The following is a 17,718-nucleotide window of genomic DNA, read 5'->3' as shown; positions in this document are numbered from 1 at the left end:
GCACTTGTTTGGCTACGTTTCTAATTTGGAAAGAGAGTGGTGCATTAGAGACAGACTATTTGATCAAATAGAGGACTTCGCTTGCAATGATTTTTATAGCAAATTCACGAGTTTTAAGAGAAAAAGGAGGAAGAAGAAAGATAATTGTTTGGCTAAAACTGCTTCTTTCAATTAAATTGCTATCAATGAATCAAATCCGCAAGACAACAACCAGAAGCCAAAACATTATGATTGCTTTGCATGTGTATACAAATTTGATATTGTTTATAATTTGTGAATGTTGATAAATTAGTAAGGACTATAAATCAAGTTTCCTCTATCTTCAAAGCTGGAGTGGACCAGCTTTCACATGGGGAGAAAAACACATGCGATTGCTCTTCCATTTCCTTTTCTCAAAGTTCCCATGAAACTGGCCAAACTACAATACTGGAGCAACCATTTAGCGGTAGCTTCGATAGTCGGGGCTGTACATGCAGCTCTCTGCATAACTCACCAGATTCTCAGGGCGGGGAAGACGAGTTGCCAAACCAGCGTAGAAAGAACCAATACAAATACTTTAAACGACATCTGGTAAAATCACTCAGACGAGGTACATATAATTTAAATCCAATAATTTTTTTGAAAGGTTACCAAGTTCATAAGCTTTAGCAACTACATTAGCAGCAATTGTTGCTGATATCTTTCTGATATTGTTGAATGGTGGATAAATAAGGCCTTTATGGATATTTTCTTGTGTCACCTGCCCAGCCAAAGCTTCAGCTGCAAAATGACAGCGGGAAGTGTTGCAGGTTTTTATACAATTAAAAAGTAGTATGAGAAAACGCATACTAATAATTGCATTAACAGAGTCAAACTCCAATACTCATCATCTATTTAATTCACTTTTTGCCGGCAGTAGAAATAGATTTTACTTCACAGATTGAGCACTTACAGGCTGCGAGAAGCAAGTCATCATGCACCCGGATTGTACCCGACATAATCAAACCTAGACCAAAGCCAGGGAAGATGTATGCATTATTTGCCTGCATTAACACAAATATCTAAGTCAATTCTATATCCTAGCAAAATAATAAGAAATATCGAGTTTGTACTTGGCCAGGCACAAAAACGTTCTAGAAATATCGAGTAGTATTACGAATAAAAGAATGTGTTACAGAGAGATAATAATATTACATTTCATCTGACTTAACAGAATCTAAAATAGGATCAAATGGACTTCCACTAGCAAAATTCGCACGGCCCTAGAAATTTGGAATAGGAGAAAGGAAAACATAAAAAAAGCTTTACATGATATGTTGTTCTAGGATTAATAACTAGATGAAGTTCAGTTTTATCTTACCTTACTCCATGTGAAAGCTTCTTCAGCTGTGCACTCAGATTGGGAAGTTGGGTTTGATAATGCAAGAATAACCGGTTTCTGCACACCGTTAGTTAACGTCATTTTCATTTTTCAGTTCTTACATACTGTATGTTCAAGAGAGAGAATACAGGATATACCTTATTGAAGGAGGCCATGGCCTCAACCACCTCCTTTGTGAACGTTTTTCCAACTCCAGAAGTTCCAATCAACACTGTTGGCTTGATGGCCTAACCACATAGAGAAAATAAATCAGGTAAATAAAAGCAGTACTTCAGAACAGCCTAGTGTGGTTGAAACAGCTCGATGTCTCATACGTTGACAACATCTAAAAGGCTCTTAATGGGTTCATGCTCATGAGCCCAAGGCTTCTTGAAGTGGTGGAGAGACTCCATTCGAGAATTCACAATTAATCCCTGAAAGCATGTATAACATAGTTGATTATTGAAAGGAGGTATTAAGGATGTATGTCGCTAATCTGCCTGTTTCGTAGGCTTTACGTGCTCTAGTATGTAGCACCTTTGAGTCCACAAGCCAAATCTTTTTACGAGTCTCTTCAGGAGGAGCTTTTGTCCGCAATAAGAATCAAACATAGATTCTCACTGCATTAATGGGTTGCTTAGTTGCTAGATCGAAATGCTACTACAGAAACATGGTATGTCTAAGAGTAAGTCAAAACCTGTTTTGTTATCTCTAGGGCTATAAGTTCGGCTATACCAGTTCCAGCCTGCATAGAACAAATAACAAACAAAAAATGGTGGCGAAGATGCTCGATTTACTCAGACGTTTCAAAATGCATACAGAAAACTCAACACCACGCTAAAAGTACGGCAGTTGAGAAGAGAGTAGACACACACACAACAGGCAGGGGAATAATAATTAATGACGTACTGTTTTGATGATATTTAAAGTAGTAGAGCATATTGAACTTGAAAAGGATAAACAGAACAACAGAGTATGTATCATGATGAGCAAAAGAAATGTCTTTGATGATTATGTCGTTTTTGTCACATTCTGGTTCACTATACCTTTGCTTAAACATTCTTGGGGTACTTAATCAGGATCCTTAGCTTGGACTTGTCAAAGATTGCTGGGGGTTCTCTTTTTATTTGCCCCTCCCTAGGGGATACTTGATCTCAAAAGAGGTTATGGAGTATCATTCCATTCACTATCATTTGGCAATTTGGGTTTGAGGTGGAATATGAAATCAAGCAGAGACTCGGGCAAGAGATACTATTGGAGAAGAAAAGGAGGGGGGGATACGGTCAGACACAAAAGAAGTGTTTTTGGGGATACGGACAAACAAAGGAGAGGGTGACACGAAGCAAGTGGTTTTTTGGGTGACTTTAGAAAAGCGATCTCAAGAGTTCGCTACGCTCACGGATTACAAAACAAATTTAGCAAATCAGGTTACTCTCCCTTTGACATGAGAAGTGGGCTGATATGGAGAGTACCCTTTGAGCAGCTAATAATTTCTTGGGTGCTTAAGGGGCTTGTAATTATATACTTTCTTTTGCAAGGGTGGACCTTGTTTTGGGTGAGATTCTGCCCTGGTGAGAATCACAGACTATACTGCAGAAAATAGTTTGAGCTCTCAATATATTTTTCACTTTCACTTACATTCTTCATTTTCCATTTTTATTTTTATTTTTATTACATTCACATAGCAATAGGCACAACGAACAATCAGCAGGTATGAAAAAGAAGGATATCTCAGCCAAAAGGCAAGTGAAAACTACCTCACCAGCACCAAGAAATAAGAATGTGTGCTCAGCTAAGGTTCCACCGACTATTCTGAGGGATGCAACAAGCCCTGCAAGAACAACAGATGCTGTCCCCTGCACCAAAAGAAAATAAACATGACTTGAAAAATCTTCAGAGAAAAATTGAACTTTCTGAAGCTTAAAGACAAAAACAACTCAATCCCAACCTGTATATCATCATTGAAGACAAGATGAGTCATGCTGTATTTAGCAAGCAGCTCAAAAGCATTATGGTTAGCAAAATCTTCAAACTGCAGAGTTTGAACAAGAGATTCAAAGCCATTTCACAAACAACATAACAAAATCATACTTCAGAACGAGTCATAAGTTTATCAAACAACCCCAGAAGGGTTGGCTGATGACTGACCTGTACGAGGACTTTCTCCCCATAGCTTTGCTTAACTGCACACATAAATTCATGTAGAAGTTCCGCATACTCCTAAGGAATTACACCCATGTATCAAACAACCGTTTAGAATTACACAGAGTCAATAATTACACTTGAGGCAAATTTCTAAACATGAAATTTACAGGGATGTTTGCTAGGCCAGCCAGACCTGTCCAGTAGCCTCTTTTGCCTTAGCCCAATGTAGAACTCGTCCTTCAGCAACTGCTCATTGTTCGTGCCCACATCAATTGTTATAGGCAAACACTGAAAGTGATAGGAAAAATGGTCTGTGAGCAAGGTTTGTATTTTTCCTTTTCCAAAGTTTGGCGCACGTTCTTTAGTAACGTAATAACTCTAATAATTTAAGTCAAAATTAAGTTGCATGATATGCAAATGAAAGCAAGCGGCATTCAACGATTACCTTTTTCAAGAGACGATCATATAATTTGATTAAACAAAAAGTATTAGCACTATGAATGGGAATGCTTACTGATGAAGGACGAACACCGCCAAGTCCTGTATATAGAGAAAGCTTTCCCACAGGTATTCCCATCCCCTGGGAACATATTGGTCACAGGAGTTAACAACTGGTCTAGAAAAGAAGAATCCTCAAGTTTGATCCATTTTACAAAAGGTATACAGCAACAACTTTATACCTGGCAGCCAAGATCCCCAAGTCCCAAAATACGCTCACCGTCAGTGACAACAATAACTTAGATTCTTTTCTTAGGCCAGTTTTCAATCCTTCAAAGATCTTACCCCTACAAATCCCAATGACCTTGTCAATGACGTTGTTGTTGGTATACGACTCAGATTTGGATAAACCACACAGTTAAGGTTTTGGTTTCATATTCTAAATATGATTCTAATTTGATACCCACCTCTATAAAAACGAGACCAGTTGGTGGGATTTGTAAGATTCAATTTGTGAGAGAGAGTTTGTGAATTCTTCGGGATTCGTTTGTGAGTGATTGTACTCTATTTGTTTATCTCTTTATTAGTAAAATTCTTCTCTTTTGCTTGGTGGATTTGGCTAACGCCAAACCACGTAAATCTCGTCTTCACTTCTATTAGTTATTCGCTTTGCATTGGTAAGTGTTTTAATTGATTTGTTTTTTGTCGATTTCTATCACCACATTCAATCTTCTTTGTCTAATTGTCACGCTTCCGCATTCGTTTACGTAACAAATTGGTATCGGAGCCAAGGTTCTACCTAGGGCTTCTTTTGTTGGTTTATTGATTATTTTGTGGTATATGAAAGTTTGAAAAAGTATGGCGACGGATCCTCCATCGGGTACTACTTCTATAACGTCTAAGGAGAAATCACCTCCTACGACTTTGAATATTAACTATGCAAGGATTGATGTGGAGAAATTCGATGGATCTAACAATTTTAGTATGTGGCGTTGTGAAGTTATAGATGCACTATGCCAACAAGACTTGGATGATGTGTTAGATGAAAAACCATCAGATATAGAGGAGAGTGTTTGGGTTAAGAAAAATAGGCGAGCTTGTGGTATCATAAGATCGTGTTTGGCTAGAGATGTGAAGTACCTTGTTCTCAATGAGACTTCGGCCAAGGAAATCTGGAGAATCCTTGAAGAGAAGTACTTAGATAAGACAATAGAAGGTCGTGTCTTTATGAAATCAAAGTTGTATGATATGAGAAAGAAAGAAGGTATTTCATTGTCCCAGCATATGAACGAGTTTAATAAGTTACTTACCGACTTGTTGAACATTGAAGAAGAAATGAAAGATGAAGACAAAGCTATCCATTTGTTGAGATCTCTTCCCAAGGAGGAGTTTGGGCATATAAAAACCACCATTATGTTCGGGAAGAAAGCTTTGAACTATTCTGAGATGCAGTCTGCGTTGACAAGTTGGGATATGATGAACAACAATGAAAAGGAGTCAAGAGAGTCGACGAAAGCGCTTTTTTTGTAGTAAGAGGAGGTCTAATGACCGGCCCAAACTCGGTGGTGGAAGAAGTAAATCTCGCTCCAAGTCGAGAGGGCGAAATCTAGCCCGTGATGAATGTGCTTTTTGTCATGAGGTTGGACATTGGAAGAAGGACTGCAAGAAGTTGAAACATAAGTAGAAAGATACTGAACAGAAACAGTCTAATGTCAACATTGCTAAAGGAGGTAATGATTCGATAGTTCAAATTTCTCTTTTCTGTTACATCGAAAGTATTGTTTCATTGATTCCACCATTGGATTTTGGATACGGGTGCTACCTATCATGTTTGTCCCATAAGGAGTGGTTTACAAGTTTCAAGGAGCTTGAAAGTGGTGATGTGTTGATGGGGAATGATCAACCCCGGCCGCATTATGGGGATGGGTAATATTCGCCCCCAAGATGTATGATGAAATAGTTAAGGAAATAAAAGATGTTCGATATGTTCCCGCTTTGAAGAAGAATCTTATCTCTGTTGGTACTTTAGAAGCTAAGGGCTACAAGGTAGTCATTGACAAAGCTGGTGTTCTAAAGATAGTTTCGAGCAATGGTTATCATGAAAGGCATACGTCGTAATAACTTGTACTATTTGAAGGGTGGTACGCTTAGTGGAGAAGTAGTCATTCGAAGTATTCAGAGGTAGTTGCTAAAGAGGCCACCAGATTATGGCATATCGTCTTGCACATGCAGAGAAGTCCATGCAAACGTTAATAAAGCAAGGATTGTTGAAAGGTGCTAAGACCCGTAAGTTGGATTTTGTGAGCATTGTGGTTCTCGGCAAGCGCGACAAGGGTAAAGTTTGGCACCGCTTATCCACCGTCGCCGTGGAACCCTTGATTATGTTCATTCGGATGTTTGGGGTCCTTCTAGGAATGCATCTCTTGGAGGGAACAAACATTATTATGTGACCTTTGTTGATGATTACTCTAGGCGTTTGTGGTTATATACCATGAGAAACAAGGATGAAGTCCTAGATATCTTTGTGAAGTGGAAGAAGTTGATTGAAACTCAGACTGGCAGAAAGATCAAAAGACTCCGAACTGATAATGGTGGTGAATATACGAGTGATCCGTTCTTGCAAGTATGTCAGAATGAGGGAATAGAGAGGCACTTCACAAAGAAAGGTACGCAAATGTAATGGGGTAGCCGAGCGCATGAACCGTACTCTAATGGAGAAAGTGCGGTGTATGTTGTCCAATCTTGGATTGGGCAAAAGCGTTTTAAATTTGCTTTGAAGTTATGCATGCTACCTTTGTTAACAAAGTTGCCTTCGGCTTCAATTGGAGGTAAAACTCCTATGGAGGTTTGTCCGCAAACATGCTCAGGATTATGATTCCCTTCGTGTGTTTGGGTGTCCTGCTTACTTTCATGTCAAAGATGGTAAGTTGGATCCTAGAGCAAAGAAAGCTATCTTTGTGGGTCAGAAAAGTGGAGTTAAATGTTATAAGCTATGGGATCCGAAAGATAAGAAATTCATTTTGAGCAGAGATGTGACATTTGATAGGGCTTCTATGTTGAAGTCTGCTGACTCTCAGCAGGTGGAGAGTATGGCCAAAGAGGTATTGCAACAGGTGGAGATTGATGCATCTTCACCTAGTCCAGATGGTTCTGTATCTAGTAGATTGGCAACCATGGATAGTCAATCAGTTAATGTTCCAGTTGAAGACACAGAAATAGTGATTACAGGTGATGGAACAAATGATGATGCAGAGGATATGGCTCCATTAGAGGAGCAGATGAATGTTGGTCTTTTGGCTCCGGTTCATGAGCTTATTGCAACTGGTAAATCTAAGAGAAATGTTCCCCCATTGTATTGGCTAAACGACTACGTTACCTATACACTTCCTGTTATTGAAAGTCTTGATGAAGATGTTCCTTCCTCATATTATGGAGCAATCTAGTGCTCCAAGTCAGAAAGGTGGAAGACAGTTATGGATGAGGAGATGCAATCTCTTCATAAGAATGATACATGGGTGCTTGTAAAGTTACCTACGGGTAAGAAGGCGATTGGCGGGAAATGGGTGTTTGCATTGAAAGAAGGATCTCTAAGTAATGAGTTACGTTACAAGGCAAGATGGGTAGCTAAAGGCTACGCTCAGAGGGAGGGGATTGACTATAATGAGGTGTTTTCTCCGGTTGTGAAGCACTCCTCCATACGCATCCTTTTGGCCTTGGTAGCTCAGTATGATTTGGAGCTAGCCCAGCTCGATGTAAAAAATTATGGTGATTTAGAAGAGGAGATCTATATGACTTCGGTGGCAAGGGGTTTAAAGTTGTAAGCAAAGAGGATTTGGTGTGTAAACTGAAAAAATTGCTATATGGTTTGAAACAGCTCCCGCGCAAAGGGTACAAGCGGTTTGATCGGTTTATGCTAGGGCTCAAGTACACAAGAAGTCACTACGATCATTGTGTCTATTTTCGCAAACTACATGATGGTTCTTTCATCTACTTGCTCTTGTATGTTGATGATATGCTTATAGTCTCAAGAAGCAAGACTGAGATTGATAAGCTTTAACAGCTTTTGTCCTCAGAATTTGAGATGAATGACTTGGGTGAAGCTAAGAAGATTCTTGGCATAGAGATTCAGAGAGATAGAGCAAAAGGCATAGTTTGTTTGTCTCAAAAGACATATTTGAAGAAGGTACTACATAAGTTTGGTATTGATGGGAACACTAAGTCTGTGAGTACACCTCTTGCCCCTCATTTTAAACTTAGTGCTACTATGTCTCCGAGTTCCAATGAGGAACGTGAGTACATGACTCATGTTCCATATGCAAGTGTTGTTGGTAGTTTGATGTATGCGATGGTGTGTACTAGGCCAGACATTTCACAAGCTGTTAGTGTTGTTAGTAGATATATGCATAACCTTGAGAAGAAACACTGGCAAGCTGTGAAATGGATTATACGATACATTCTTGGTGCTAGTAGATGTTGGTTTGATGTTTGAGAGGGATACTAGTAAGCTTTGTGTGGGTTATGTGGACTCTGACTATGCAGGTGATTTGGATAAGCGCCGGTCCACTACTGGGTATGTATTTACTTTAGCTGGTACTCTGGTAAGTTGGAGGTCTATTTTGCAGTCTACAGTTGCATTGTCTACGACAGAGGTAGAATATATGGCGGTGACTGAGGCTATGAAAGAGGCTATTTGGTTGCAGGGTTTGTTAGATGACTTGGGTATTGTGCAGGGTCAGCTCGAGATTCACTGTGATAGCATGAGTGCTATATATTTGGCCAAGAACCAAGTTCATCATGCCCGTACGAAGAACATTGATGTGCGTTTTCACTTTGTTAGAGAAATTTTAGAGGAGGGTGATATCTTACTCACTAAGATAGACACCAAGGAGAACCCAGCTGATATGTTAACCAAAGTGGTTTATGGAATCAAGTTTCAACATTGTTTGAATTTGATTCATATCCTTCATTTGAGATGATTTGGCTCTTAAGGGCATTGGTGAACTACTGGTCGGCTTTGATCTTTTAATAAGGGTATGCGAGGGCAGCCACTATGTGGTACAAATGCGTGTTTGGTCATTCGGGATATTTTGTTATTTGTTTGGTCCTTCGGACATTTGTGCTTTGAAGAGGGGATTTGCTATTCGGTTGATCGGCTCAGATTTGGATAAATCTTCACCGAGGTGGAGAATTGTTGGTATGCGACTCAGATTTGGATAAACCACACAGTTAAGGTTTTGGTTTCCTATTCTAAATAGGATTCTAATTTGATACCCACCTCTATAAATACGAGACCAGTTGGTGGGATTTGTAAGGTTCAATTTGTGAGAGAGAGTTTGTGAATTCTTTAGGATTCGTTTGTGAGTGATTGTACTCTATTTGTTTATCTCTTGATTAGTAAAATTCTCCTCTTTTGCTTGGTGGATTAGGCTAACGCCAAACCACGTAAATCTCGTCTCCACTTCTATTACTTATTCCCTTTGCATTGGTAAGTGTTTTAATTGATTTGTTTTTTATCGATTTCTATCACCACATTCAATCTTCTTTGTCTAATTGTCACGCTTCCGCATTCGTTTACGTAACAGTTATATGTACAATGTGCGTCTTTGAATATAGCTATTATATAATGAGAAACTGTAAAAGCACCAAGATCAAACAACCATACTTCTCTTTCAAACTGATATAAAGACCCTGAGGTCCCCTGAAGATGCTCCTGTATTTCTGGCAAGCCTCACCAACCGTTGGTGTGTATACGACAGGAAGCAACTCCTCGACGTGATCCATGAGTAGCTTGTAGAATAGCTTCTCATTTCTCTCCTGTAAATCAGATCAAAACAAAGGGAAGAATTGTCTTTAAGAAGCCAATCAACAACCCAATATCACAATCAGTAAGAAATAATTGGTGGCCAAGGACATTTACTTAAGATCCATCATGGCCATATACTTTTGCAATGGAACTTGATATTGGCGAAGATTGTGCATCATTTTTTTCGCCTAAGAAATGGTATAATGAAAACAAGTGTCAGAAAAGTTACTTGTCGGAAAAGTATAATGTGAAAAGTTTAAATCGGGTAGATCAGTAGATTAAGCTGAAGTGCTTGACTGACAACTGTTGGGGGAAGAAGGCCACGCACGTAGTGGGCGTCTCTTTCTTTTTCAGTGAAAGCGAGCCCTTTGTTATGGTGTGGATCCCTCAACAATGAATACCCACTACAAACACAAAATCAGAATTAAGATGCCGAATGTCACATTATTATAACAAATGCCAAATGCAACTACTTGAGTACAATGAAATACTTCTCTGTAGTTGTAACTCTGCAGCCATAATAGGTATACTAATATAAGTTATAACTTCGCAGGTTACAAAGTGAGATCTACCCAGTAGTCGATAAAACTATAAGGGGAAAAGAATTAAAGACAACGTCAAACATTAGAAATCGATATAGTCATATAGGAGCAAAATTTCAATATTATAATTGCCTATTTCGTAGCTGCAAAAGATAAATGTAACGACCTCCATTTTTCTGACCTTTGCCAAGAGATAAGAAGACAATCAAGAACCAGCAAGCTTGCAATATACTATGCAACACAAAATCTAACAAACAATTATATATATTGGGAAAAGGTGATTGAGTCGTGTTCTGATTCTAACGGAGAATGGCGTTCTCAACATGCCCAAAGAATAAACCCTACTAAATTGAACCTTGCAACATTTCTAGTCGTATGACTCGTTTACACTGCTAACATTACCAATAAGTCTGAGAAAGATGGCAAAAAGTTTATAATACAAAATGATCAATAAGAAGGGGAGCTCTGTTTCTCCTAGATGAACTAAGATTAGAACTTGGACAAATAGATCTCGAAATTCAAAAAGCACCACATGTATATTCCATTTTTCTCAATATTGATTCAATTCCTTAGAATGTACACTTAAATTTAGCAAGCAAGAAAATCTCAAGTAGTCCAATGCATTTTAAGCCTGCCCAAAACACTAATATATATATGTCGCCACCAAACAAAGAGAATGTGAACTAGAAGAATGGAGAAAGGAAAACTTGTGTAACAAGAAAACTTCACAAAGCAAAACTTTCCTTTCAAAACACATCTCTGACGGTCAGGAAAAAGATATGGAAATAGCTGGACATTGTCAAATTAAAATAAAATAAAATGGAAATGTATTCCACCTAAGGTCTAGACCCTAATATAATAGTCCTCCTCCAAAGGTCAGGGAGAGAGAGAGAGAATTAATCAATTAAACAAATACAATATGTGGAATTGTGTGAATATGTATTTGGTCAGTGCGTGCACCATCCAATGGACATTAAGATTCTCATAACAAAATAACCAAGGACTATCATATCCAAGGCTATGCTATCAATATCGGATATCTCGGCCTATTAATCGCGTATCGCTTGTAAACCGATTAATTTTTACCGATTTTTTAATTTTTTCTCACTTAACCGATTTAATCACCGAATTGACCGATTAATCGGCTGAGATGGCCTATTTTTTACTAAACCGAGAAAAAAATTATTAAAAATATTAGTTCTCCATCCAAAAAAATACGTAAAATTAACGAATTGGATTCTTAAACCGTATTAATAATAATATAACTCAATCAATACACAGAGCTAAGAGTTTACTTATTTTCCCCTCCTTACCGAAAATTAAATATACAAATTATTATATTATGTCTCTAATAAATATTATCGCTTTTCAATCCTTTTATTATTTTAAATATTTTTAACGTATTTTTTGTGTTTGACATAACTGTAGTACTCCAAAATTGAACTAGTTAGATGTGATTATGAGAATTTGATATTTTTTGTTGTATCTCGAATCACTGTTTAGAAATATTTGATATGATTATACTATTATATATTTTGAAAATGTTAAATATATATATATCGGATATAACCGATTAAATCACCTTACAGGTCTTGAACACCAATAGTAGATTTAGGATCCATGTCAAAAAGAACAGAAGTGGGTCCTTCTCTAGTCTCTTTCAATGTACTTTCCATTACAACTCTAACATTCTTCTCTTCACTAGAACTCAAAAGTCAAAATCAAAACCCCAATAACAAAAACTGAAGAACAAGAAGATGTTTTTTTTCTGTAAATGAGAGAAGCTTGAAAGACCACACAATGTGGTAGGGCAGTTGGCCTGTTTTTTCACATACAAGAACAAAGAAATCAATAAAAAGTAAGACAATCCAACACTTTTATTTATACAAATAATACAGTCATTCTCATGCCAACCAAATATAGAAATTTTCCAAAAAAAGAAAAGAACATTGTCAGCTGTATGTACCCCACAGTAAAATGAGTCATTCCAAGATTTTGATGACTTGGGGTTTGTTACAATAAAGATTTAAGAAATAGGTTTAGATTAACTTACCAGATTATGGCTTTGAAGATTTACTGAATACATGGTGAATGAAATGTAGACAAGAAAAAACAAGGAAGAATGAAAAAAATGAGAGAGAGTTTCGGTTACATTGGGGTAATTGGTAAGTAATTAGACCTATTATTGCCACTCACTATTTGGATAACTACACACGGACAAGTATTTCTATGTAAATCAATGATTATGTTTTTTGACAGATCAGTATGTTCAAATAATAAGTCAAATAAATGGGTCGGTCTAGCAGTAAATAGGTGATAGGTGTGTACGTAAGACTGTAGGAGGAGGAGAGAGAGTGTACAGTTGTGCTCCCTTGTTTGCTGTCTCCCTTTTTCTGACTGATATATTCTTGTGAAACTGTGAAGAAGAGTACGTGTGGGGGAAACACATGCAACACAAGTGAATTGAAAACATTTAAGCGGAGACTAGGGTACTTTGATTCAAAAATACATTCTGTATCATGTGGGTGATTTTTCAGGCTTTGTCACGTCTTTGTCAAATGGCCACAAGGTATTAATTTGTTAACAAATTTAGCTGATACATGATAAATGCCAACAATTTTTTACTGTATTCTTGATGCCCATCGGTATTTCAATAAACTTCACAACTTTGATAGTTGTTGCAGAGAATTTTGTTCTTTATATTTTATTAGTTATTTGTTTGATTCAAATGTTCTTTAACCAAATCTAGTAAAACATTCATCTTTATTTACTTATTATAAACAGCGTGGGTGAGTTTAAAATGATAATATAATTATTCTGCCCCTTTGCTCATTTTTTTGACACATAAAAGCACTATAATTTTGTGAGTTAGCCGTTTGTGCTGTGCCCTTGCTCAGTTTTTTTCACACCTAAGCCAAAAAAATCAGTTAAGAAGTTTGACCTCTCTATCAGTTCTGTCTATTTTATGTTGTTACTACTCATTTTTGATTATTACTTAGATTGGTTGGAAAATGAGTTCTGAACTTTTGTTTATTTTGGAATATAAATTTGTTTTTTTTTGAGACACGATGTAAACCCGTGTAAATAAAATAAAATATATAATTGTTTTGTTGTACATCTGCCTATTGCGAACTTATCGTCTGTTGTATGCATGTGTTGATTGTGTGCAAATTTCAACTGGTTGTAGCTTTTGCATTCATTTTTTTGGGATATCATCTATATATTAAGTTCAATTGTGTGCATTCATTAATGGGGTTTAGAAGTGACTTCGGATCGGATCGGATTAACCTCTTTCGGAATTTTTCTGAATTTTTTTCGGAACCTATCAACCTAATATACTAGCCAAATCCGATCTAATTTTTTTTTGGATTCAAAATATATTTCCAATTTCGAAACTTTCAGAAATTTCGGAATAACTTGGAAATTTCAAAATACTTGATAAATTTTCAAATCATTGTTGTTATGACAGACGTGGTGCGTGTGATGGTGCTATTCGTTTTTGGGACATATAATAAAGTCTTCATAGAGTCACTGCAGCGCTCAATTCTGTGTAGAATTCATAATAAGAGAAAAAACACAAAGGGGCATATAGTATAAAGGGTCCTATGTAGAATTCATAATAAGAGACCCCCTAGTCTTGAGCTACACCTAAAGTTGAAGTTAACCATTTAGAGAAAAAACCCATTCAGGAATGCTAGCCTTTACATAACTTCAAAATACCAAAAGCAATATCAAAATCCACCTTAACAATTTTGGATCAGTTTAATATCTACTATGGCAGTATGATATTGTACACAAATTTAAAACCTATTCAGCCAATGCAACGTCCAAGAAACCATCACAAAATTACAGTGTTTCATTAGCCAATGTATGATACTCCAATTCATTTACTCTTCCTATTTATCAAAAGCATCCAGCAGCAGTGCAGCACCAATGACCTCCATAGCTATTACTCCTATTAGTGTAGCACCTAAAGTCCTGAACACACAAAATTTGTATAAGAATCTACAAACCAAACAAATCTGAATGTTGAACTTAAAATAAAAAACTATACAAAGTAAATATAGAGATTAAAGAAACGAGTTATAAAACTTACAATTAAGATGACTGCCCTTCCAAAATATAATCAAGTAGTTGATCCAATTGACAAAGATCCTAATTCATGCAAAACTACTATAATGACAAAGCAAAACACATAATAAGTTTTAGTAAACAATAATAGAACAAGAACAAAAACCAAAATCAGGTTGAGCACAATATACCTTCCTCAATTTGTTCAAGTGCAACAAGATTTTCTTCAACCTCAATTGATGACAATGAGGTTCTTAGCCAATCTTGAGCACACACCAAACTTTCTACAACTTTTGGAGTCAAAGAGCTTAGAAATGGATCTAGAATTCGGCGGGCAGTGCTAAAAGCACATTCGGAAGCAACCGATGTTATAGAAATGGTTAAAATATCACGTGCCAACATAGCAAGTGCATGATAAGTTGGAACCATCTCTTTCCACCAAGCTAATACATTAAAAACATTTTCATCCCCTTCTACAACACTATCATCCAAGAACTTATCCAAATCATTTAAACCTACATTAGCATCCTTCTTCTTCAAATTGCCCTTAAACACGTCTTTAGACAAGAGACGCTTATTCACCTTCCCAATCAGATTACTCCCCTCATCATTTAAAATGCTAGATGATTCAATTTCTTCATTGGAAACATATTCTAGTTTATAATGGTTATAAAGACGAGTCATCAAAACTTTTAACTCATCACGGAATGTCTCCACCAATTTCTTCCTTGCATCATCATCATCATGACCAATTCTTACTAAATAAGTCTCATACCAAAACTCCACATATTGCATTTTATACCGTGGATCCAAAACTATTGCAACAATCAAAATCTGATTTAGAGTTTCAAACTTGCAATACTTATCAAACTTTAAATTCATTTTCCTAGCCATATCACAAAAAAACACATCATCACTAGCTAAATGATCCATGATCAGATCTTTAACTTGTGTTAACTCATCAAAATACGTGTTAGAAGTAATATATTTGGAACCGGAAATACGTTTTGTTAGATCATAAAATTCTTCTAAGAAAGCATGCAAAGCCTTTAGTTTCATCCAATCAATATCCCCTATTACACCCTGCTTATTTACATTACAATCAAACCTATAATTTGGATCACACTCATCAAACTTATCGAAGACCTTCTCAAAATCCATTGCGGCATTTATCATTAAATAGGTTGAATTCCATCTTGTTTTGACATCTAAACACAATGACTTCTTAGAAGTAACCATCTCCTCCAGACAACACTATTAAAACACTTGCAAGCGTGAAGGACTACTCCTTACATACTTGACACTTCGACAAAGGCGTATGATTGTATCTTGAACCTCCGCAATTCCATCAACAACAACAAGAATAATAACATGCGCAAAACATCTCACATGAAAGAACTCACCACCAAACAACAACCCATTTCTCCTGTTCAATCTTCTTTTCAAGTCCTCAACACATGAATCATTATTTTTTGCATTATCAAGTGTGATGGTCATTAAATTTTTTATACCCCACTCTAATAGGCACCCATCTATAGCCTTGGCAATGGCTTCACCAGTGTGTGGGTGTGGAAGCACTTGAAAATTGATAATCCTTTTGTGAAGCTTCCACTCCTTGTCGATAAAGTGAGCGGTTAAGACCATATACCCCATATTTTGGATTGAAGTCCACAAATATGTTGTGATGCATACCCTAGAAGGCACCAACTTCATACACTCTTTCAACTTGATTCCTTCTTCATAAAACAACTTTAAGCAATCCTTAGTTATGGCTGTTCTACCAACCACATGAAACTTAGGCTGAGCTTCTTCACAAAACAACTTAAAACCTTCATTTTCTACAAAACTAAACGGGAGTTCATCGACAATTACCATTACTGCAAGGGCTTTGCGACACTTTTCTTGGTCAAACCTCCAATTAGAAGGCTGACCTTGTTTAAAAGTAAGTGTTGTTTGAGTTTTGTCTCCTTCATAACCAGGAAACTCTCTACATTTCTTAAGATGATTCCATAATTTGTTGGTTCCATGAGATGAAGGTGCAGTAACCGGTTTATGACAATAGTTGCACATACACATGCCCACTATATTTGTTGGTTCCCTCTGATAGCTGCTTAGCAAAGTGATTCCATACAGCAGAAGGTCCATGGTGTCCAACTAACCCAGACTTTGGACCTGTCTTCTGCTTCTTTTGACTTCTAACTCCACTACTAGGAATACTAGCTACTGGACCTGAGTTTTGCTTCTTCTGACTTATAACTTCATCACTACTAGCTACGGGAGTATTGTTCTCACCCATGACTGACATATATACCTGCACAAGCATATATTATTTCAAACAATTAAACATTTAATTTATTCAATGTCTTCTATAACAAACACCGAACATCATTGTCGAACTAACATAAGATACATCATTGTACTTATGTTAGTTCATCTATAACATAACATAACATAAGATACATCATAACATAAGATACATCATTGTCGAATTCTTTTGGTTGGTTGGTGAGCTGAGTCCATCTCATGGCCCATGACCTCACAATAGCTAGAAACTAGAGCTGTACATTGTTGTATTATTAGCTTGTTAAGAAAAACTAGTTTTGATTATTTAGGATTCAGGTACAAACAAACTAAAAAGTAGTTTTGACATTTAAAAAAATAAAGCTTTAGAATGCCAACGGAGAGGTATGGACAAGCTTACTTTACTGAAGGAACACAAACACAAACTGAAAAGAACGAGAGAACTAATGAATTCATTGTGGAAAAATAGGAAAATGTATCCACAGTGACTTTGAATGGATTCCCTTTGAAGTCATAGAGAGAATGAGAAGAATACGGGCAATGAGCCATGAAAGTTGTTTAATAAAACTGTAATACATGAAAATAGGAGCACACCTATGCATTTGTTGTCAACTTGTCATTTCTCCAAAAACATGCAAGGTGGAACACAAATCCATCATTCCATGTAATATTTTGTCTTCGCATCACAACCAGTGTCTAACGATACATACATACAACACTTTTGCGTAAATTTGCACGAAATGTGAAACTTGAACAACCTTGTTTTATTCAAAGTCATCAGTTACGGAATTACTAATAATTATATTTCCGGAATACTATATCTACAAAGCTATGTATCTTCTATAACAAATAATGAAGATTGTACTATAATAAACAAAAAAATAAACGAAAATACCTTTTATACTGAATAGTGAATACTGAAACTCGAGAAAGAGAACGAAATCAACTCATCAACAACAAAAGGACAATAATACCACTGCCCAAAAAGATCAAAACGGGAAAATCATTAGAAAAATTATATTTTTTTTTCGATAAAGGACATTAAATATGTTAGTTACAAGCTATAGAAAAACACATTA

The 17,718-nt window shown here is 36.7% G+C and overlaps 3 protein-coding genes across 7 annotated transcripts; all 3 read right to left on the bottom strand.

The window, feature by feature from the left end:
• Positions 1-213: 213 nt before the first annotated feature.
• Positions 214-4,580, bottom strand: LOC147511657 (NADP-dependent malic enzyme-like). Of its 5 annotated transcripts, XM_086603311.1 has the most exons (13): positions 4,390-4,519; positions 4,165-4,269; positions 3,999-4,064; positions 3,678-3,772; positions 3,488-3,559; positions 3,288-3,321; positions 3,097-3,195; positions 2,037-2,084; positions 1,675-1,773; positions 1,498-1,587; positions 1,340-1,417; positions 932-1,022; positions 214-759 (listed from the first exon to the last, which is right to left on the bottom strand). In XM_086603311.1, exons 3-13 carry the CDS (start codon positions 4,059-4,061, stop codon positions 581-583), a joined length of 948 nt encoding a protein of 315 aa, XP_086459437.1. In that variant the 5' UTR covers positions 4,062-4,064; positions 4,165-4,269; positions 4,390-4,519; the 3' UTR covers positions 214-580. The 5 variants fall into 5 exon arrangements, with proteins under 5 accessions (XP_086459437.1, XP_086459441.1, XP_086459436.1 ...); XM_086603315.1 differs by having other exon boundaries at positions 3,288-3,371; positions 4,165-4,580; XM_086603310.1 differs by having other exon boundaries at positions 4,165-4,527.
• Positions 4,581-13,928: 9,348 nt separating this feature from the next.
• Positions 13,929-15,610, bottom strand: LOC147511656 (zinc finger BED domain-containing protein RICESLEEPER 3-like). Its single transcript, XM_086599402.1, has 2 exons — positions 14,364-15,610; positions 13,929-14,237 (listed from the first exon to the last, which is right to left on the bottom strand). Exon 1 carries the CDS (start codon positions 15,575-15,577, stop codon positions 14,510-14,512), a length of 1,068 nt encoding a protein of 355 aa, XP_086455528.1. The 5' UTR covers positions 15,578-15,610; the 3' UTR covers positions 13,929-14,237; positions 14,364-14,509.
• On the bottom strand, positions 15,596-16,483 carry LOC147511655 (zinc finger BED domain-containing protein RICESLEEPER 2-like). The gene has a single exon (XM_086598530.1). It carries the CDS (start codon positions 16,481-16,483, stop codon positions 15,596-15,598), a length of 888 nt encoding a protein of 295 aa, XP_086454656.1.
• Positions 16,484-17,718: the final 1,235 nt, after the last annotated feature.

Source organism: Coptis chinensis, chromosome 3, assembly GCF_015680905.1.
Source record: "Coptis chinensis isolate HL-2020 chromosome 3, ASM1568090v1, whole genome shotgun sequence".
In the NCBI taxonomy this organism is placed as follows: Eukaryota; Viridiplantae; Streptophyta; class Magnoliopsida; order Ranunculales; family Ranunculaceae; genus Coptis; species Coptis chinensis.
The sequence above is the reverse complement of the archived record's forward strand: the minus strand, read 5'-3'. Positions and strand labels throughout refer to the sequence as shown.

Excerpts from the sequence above, each read along its gene's own strand:
- LOC147511657 (XM_086603310.1), bottom strand. The coding sequence starts at position 4,061 with ATGGGAATACCTGTGGGAAAGCTTTCTCTATATACAGGACTTGGCGGT. Across the intron at positions 2,085-3,096 it reads TATTTCTTGGTGCTGGTGAG|GCTGGAACTGGTATAGCCGA; the intron begins GTAGTTTTCACT and ends TGTTCTATGCAG. Across the intron at positions 760-931 it reads TGACTTGCTTCTCGCAGCCT|CTGAAGCTTTGGCTGGGCAG; the intron begins GTAAGTGCTCAA and ends GTCATTTTGCAG.
- LOC147511656 (XM_086599402.1), bottom strand. The coding sequence starts at position 15,577 with ATGGTTACTTCTAAGAAGTCATTGTGTTTAGATGTCAAAACAAGATGG.
- LOC147511655 (XM_086598530.1), bottom strand. The coding sequence starts at position 16,483 with ATGGACCTTCTGCTGTATGGAATCACTTTGCTAAGCAGCTATCAGAGG.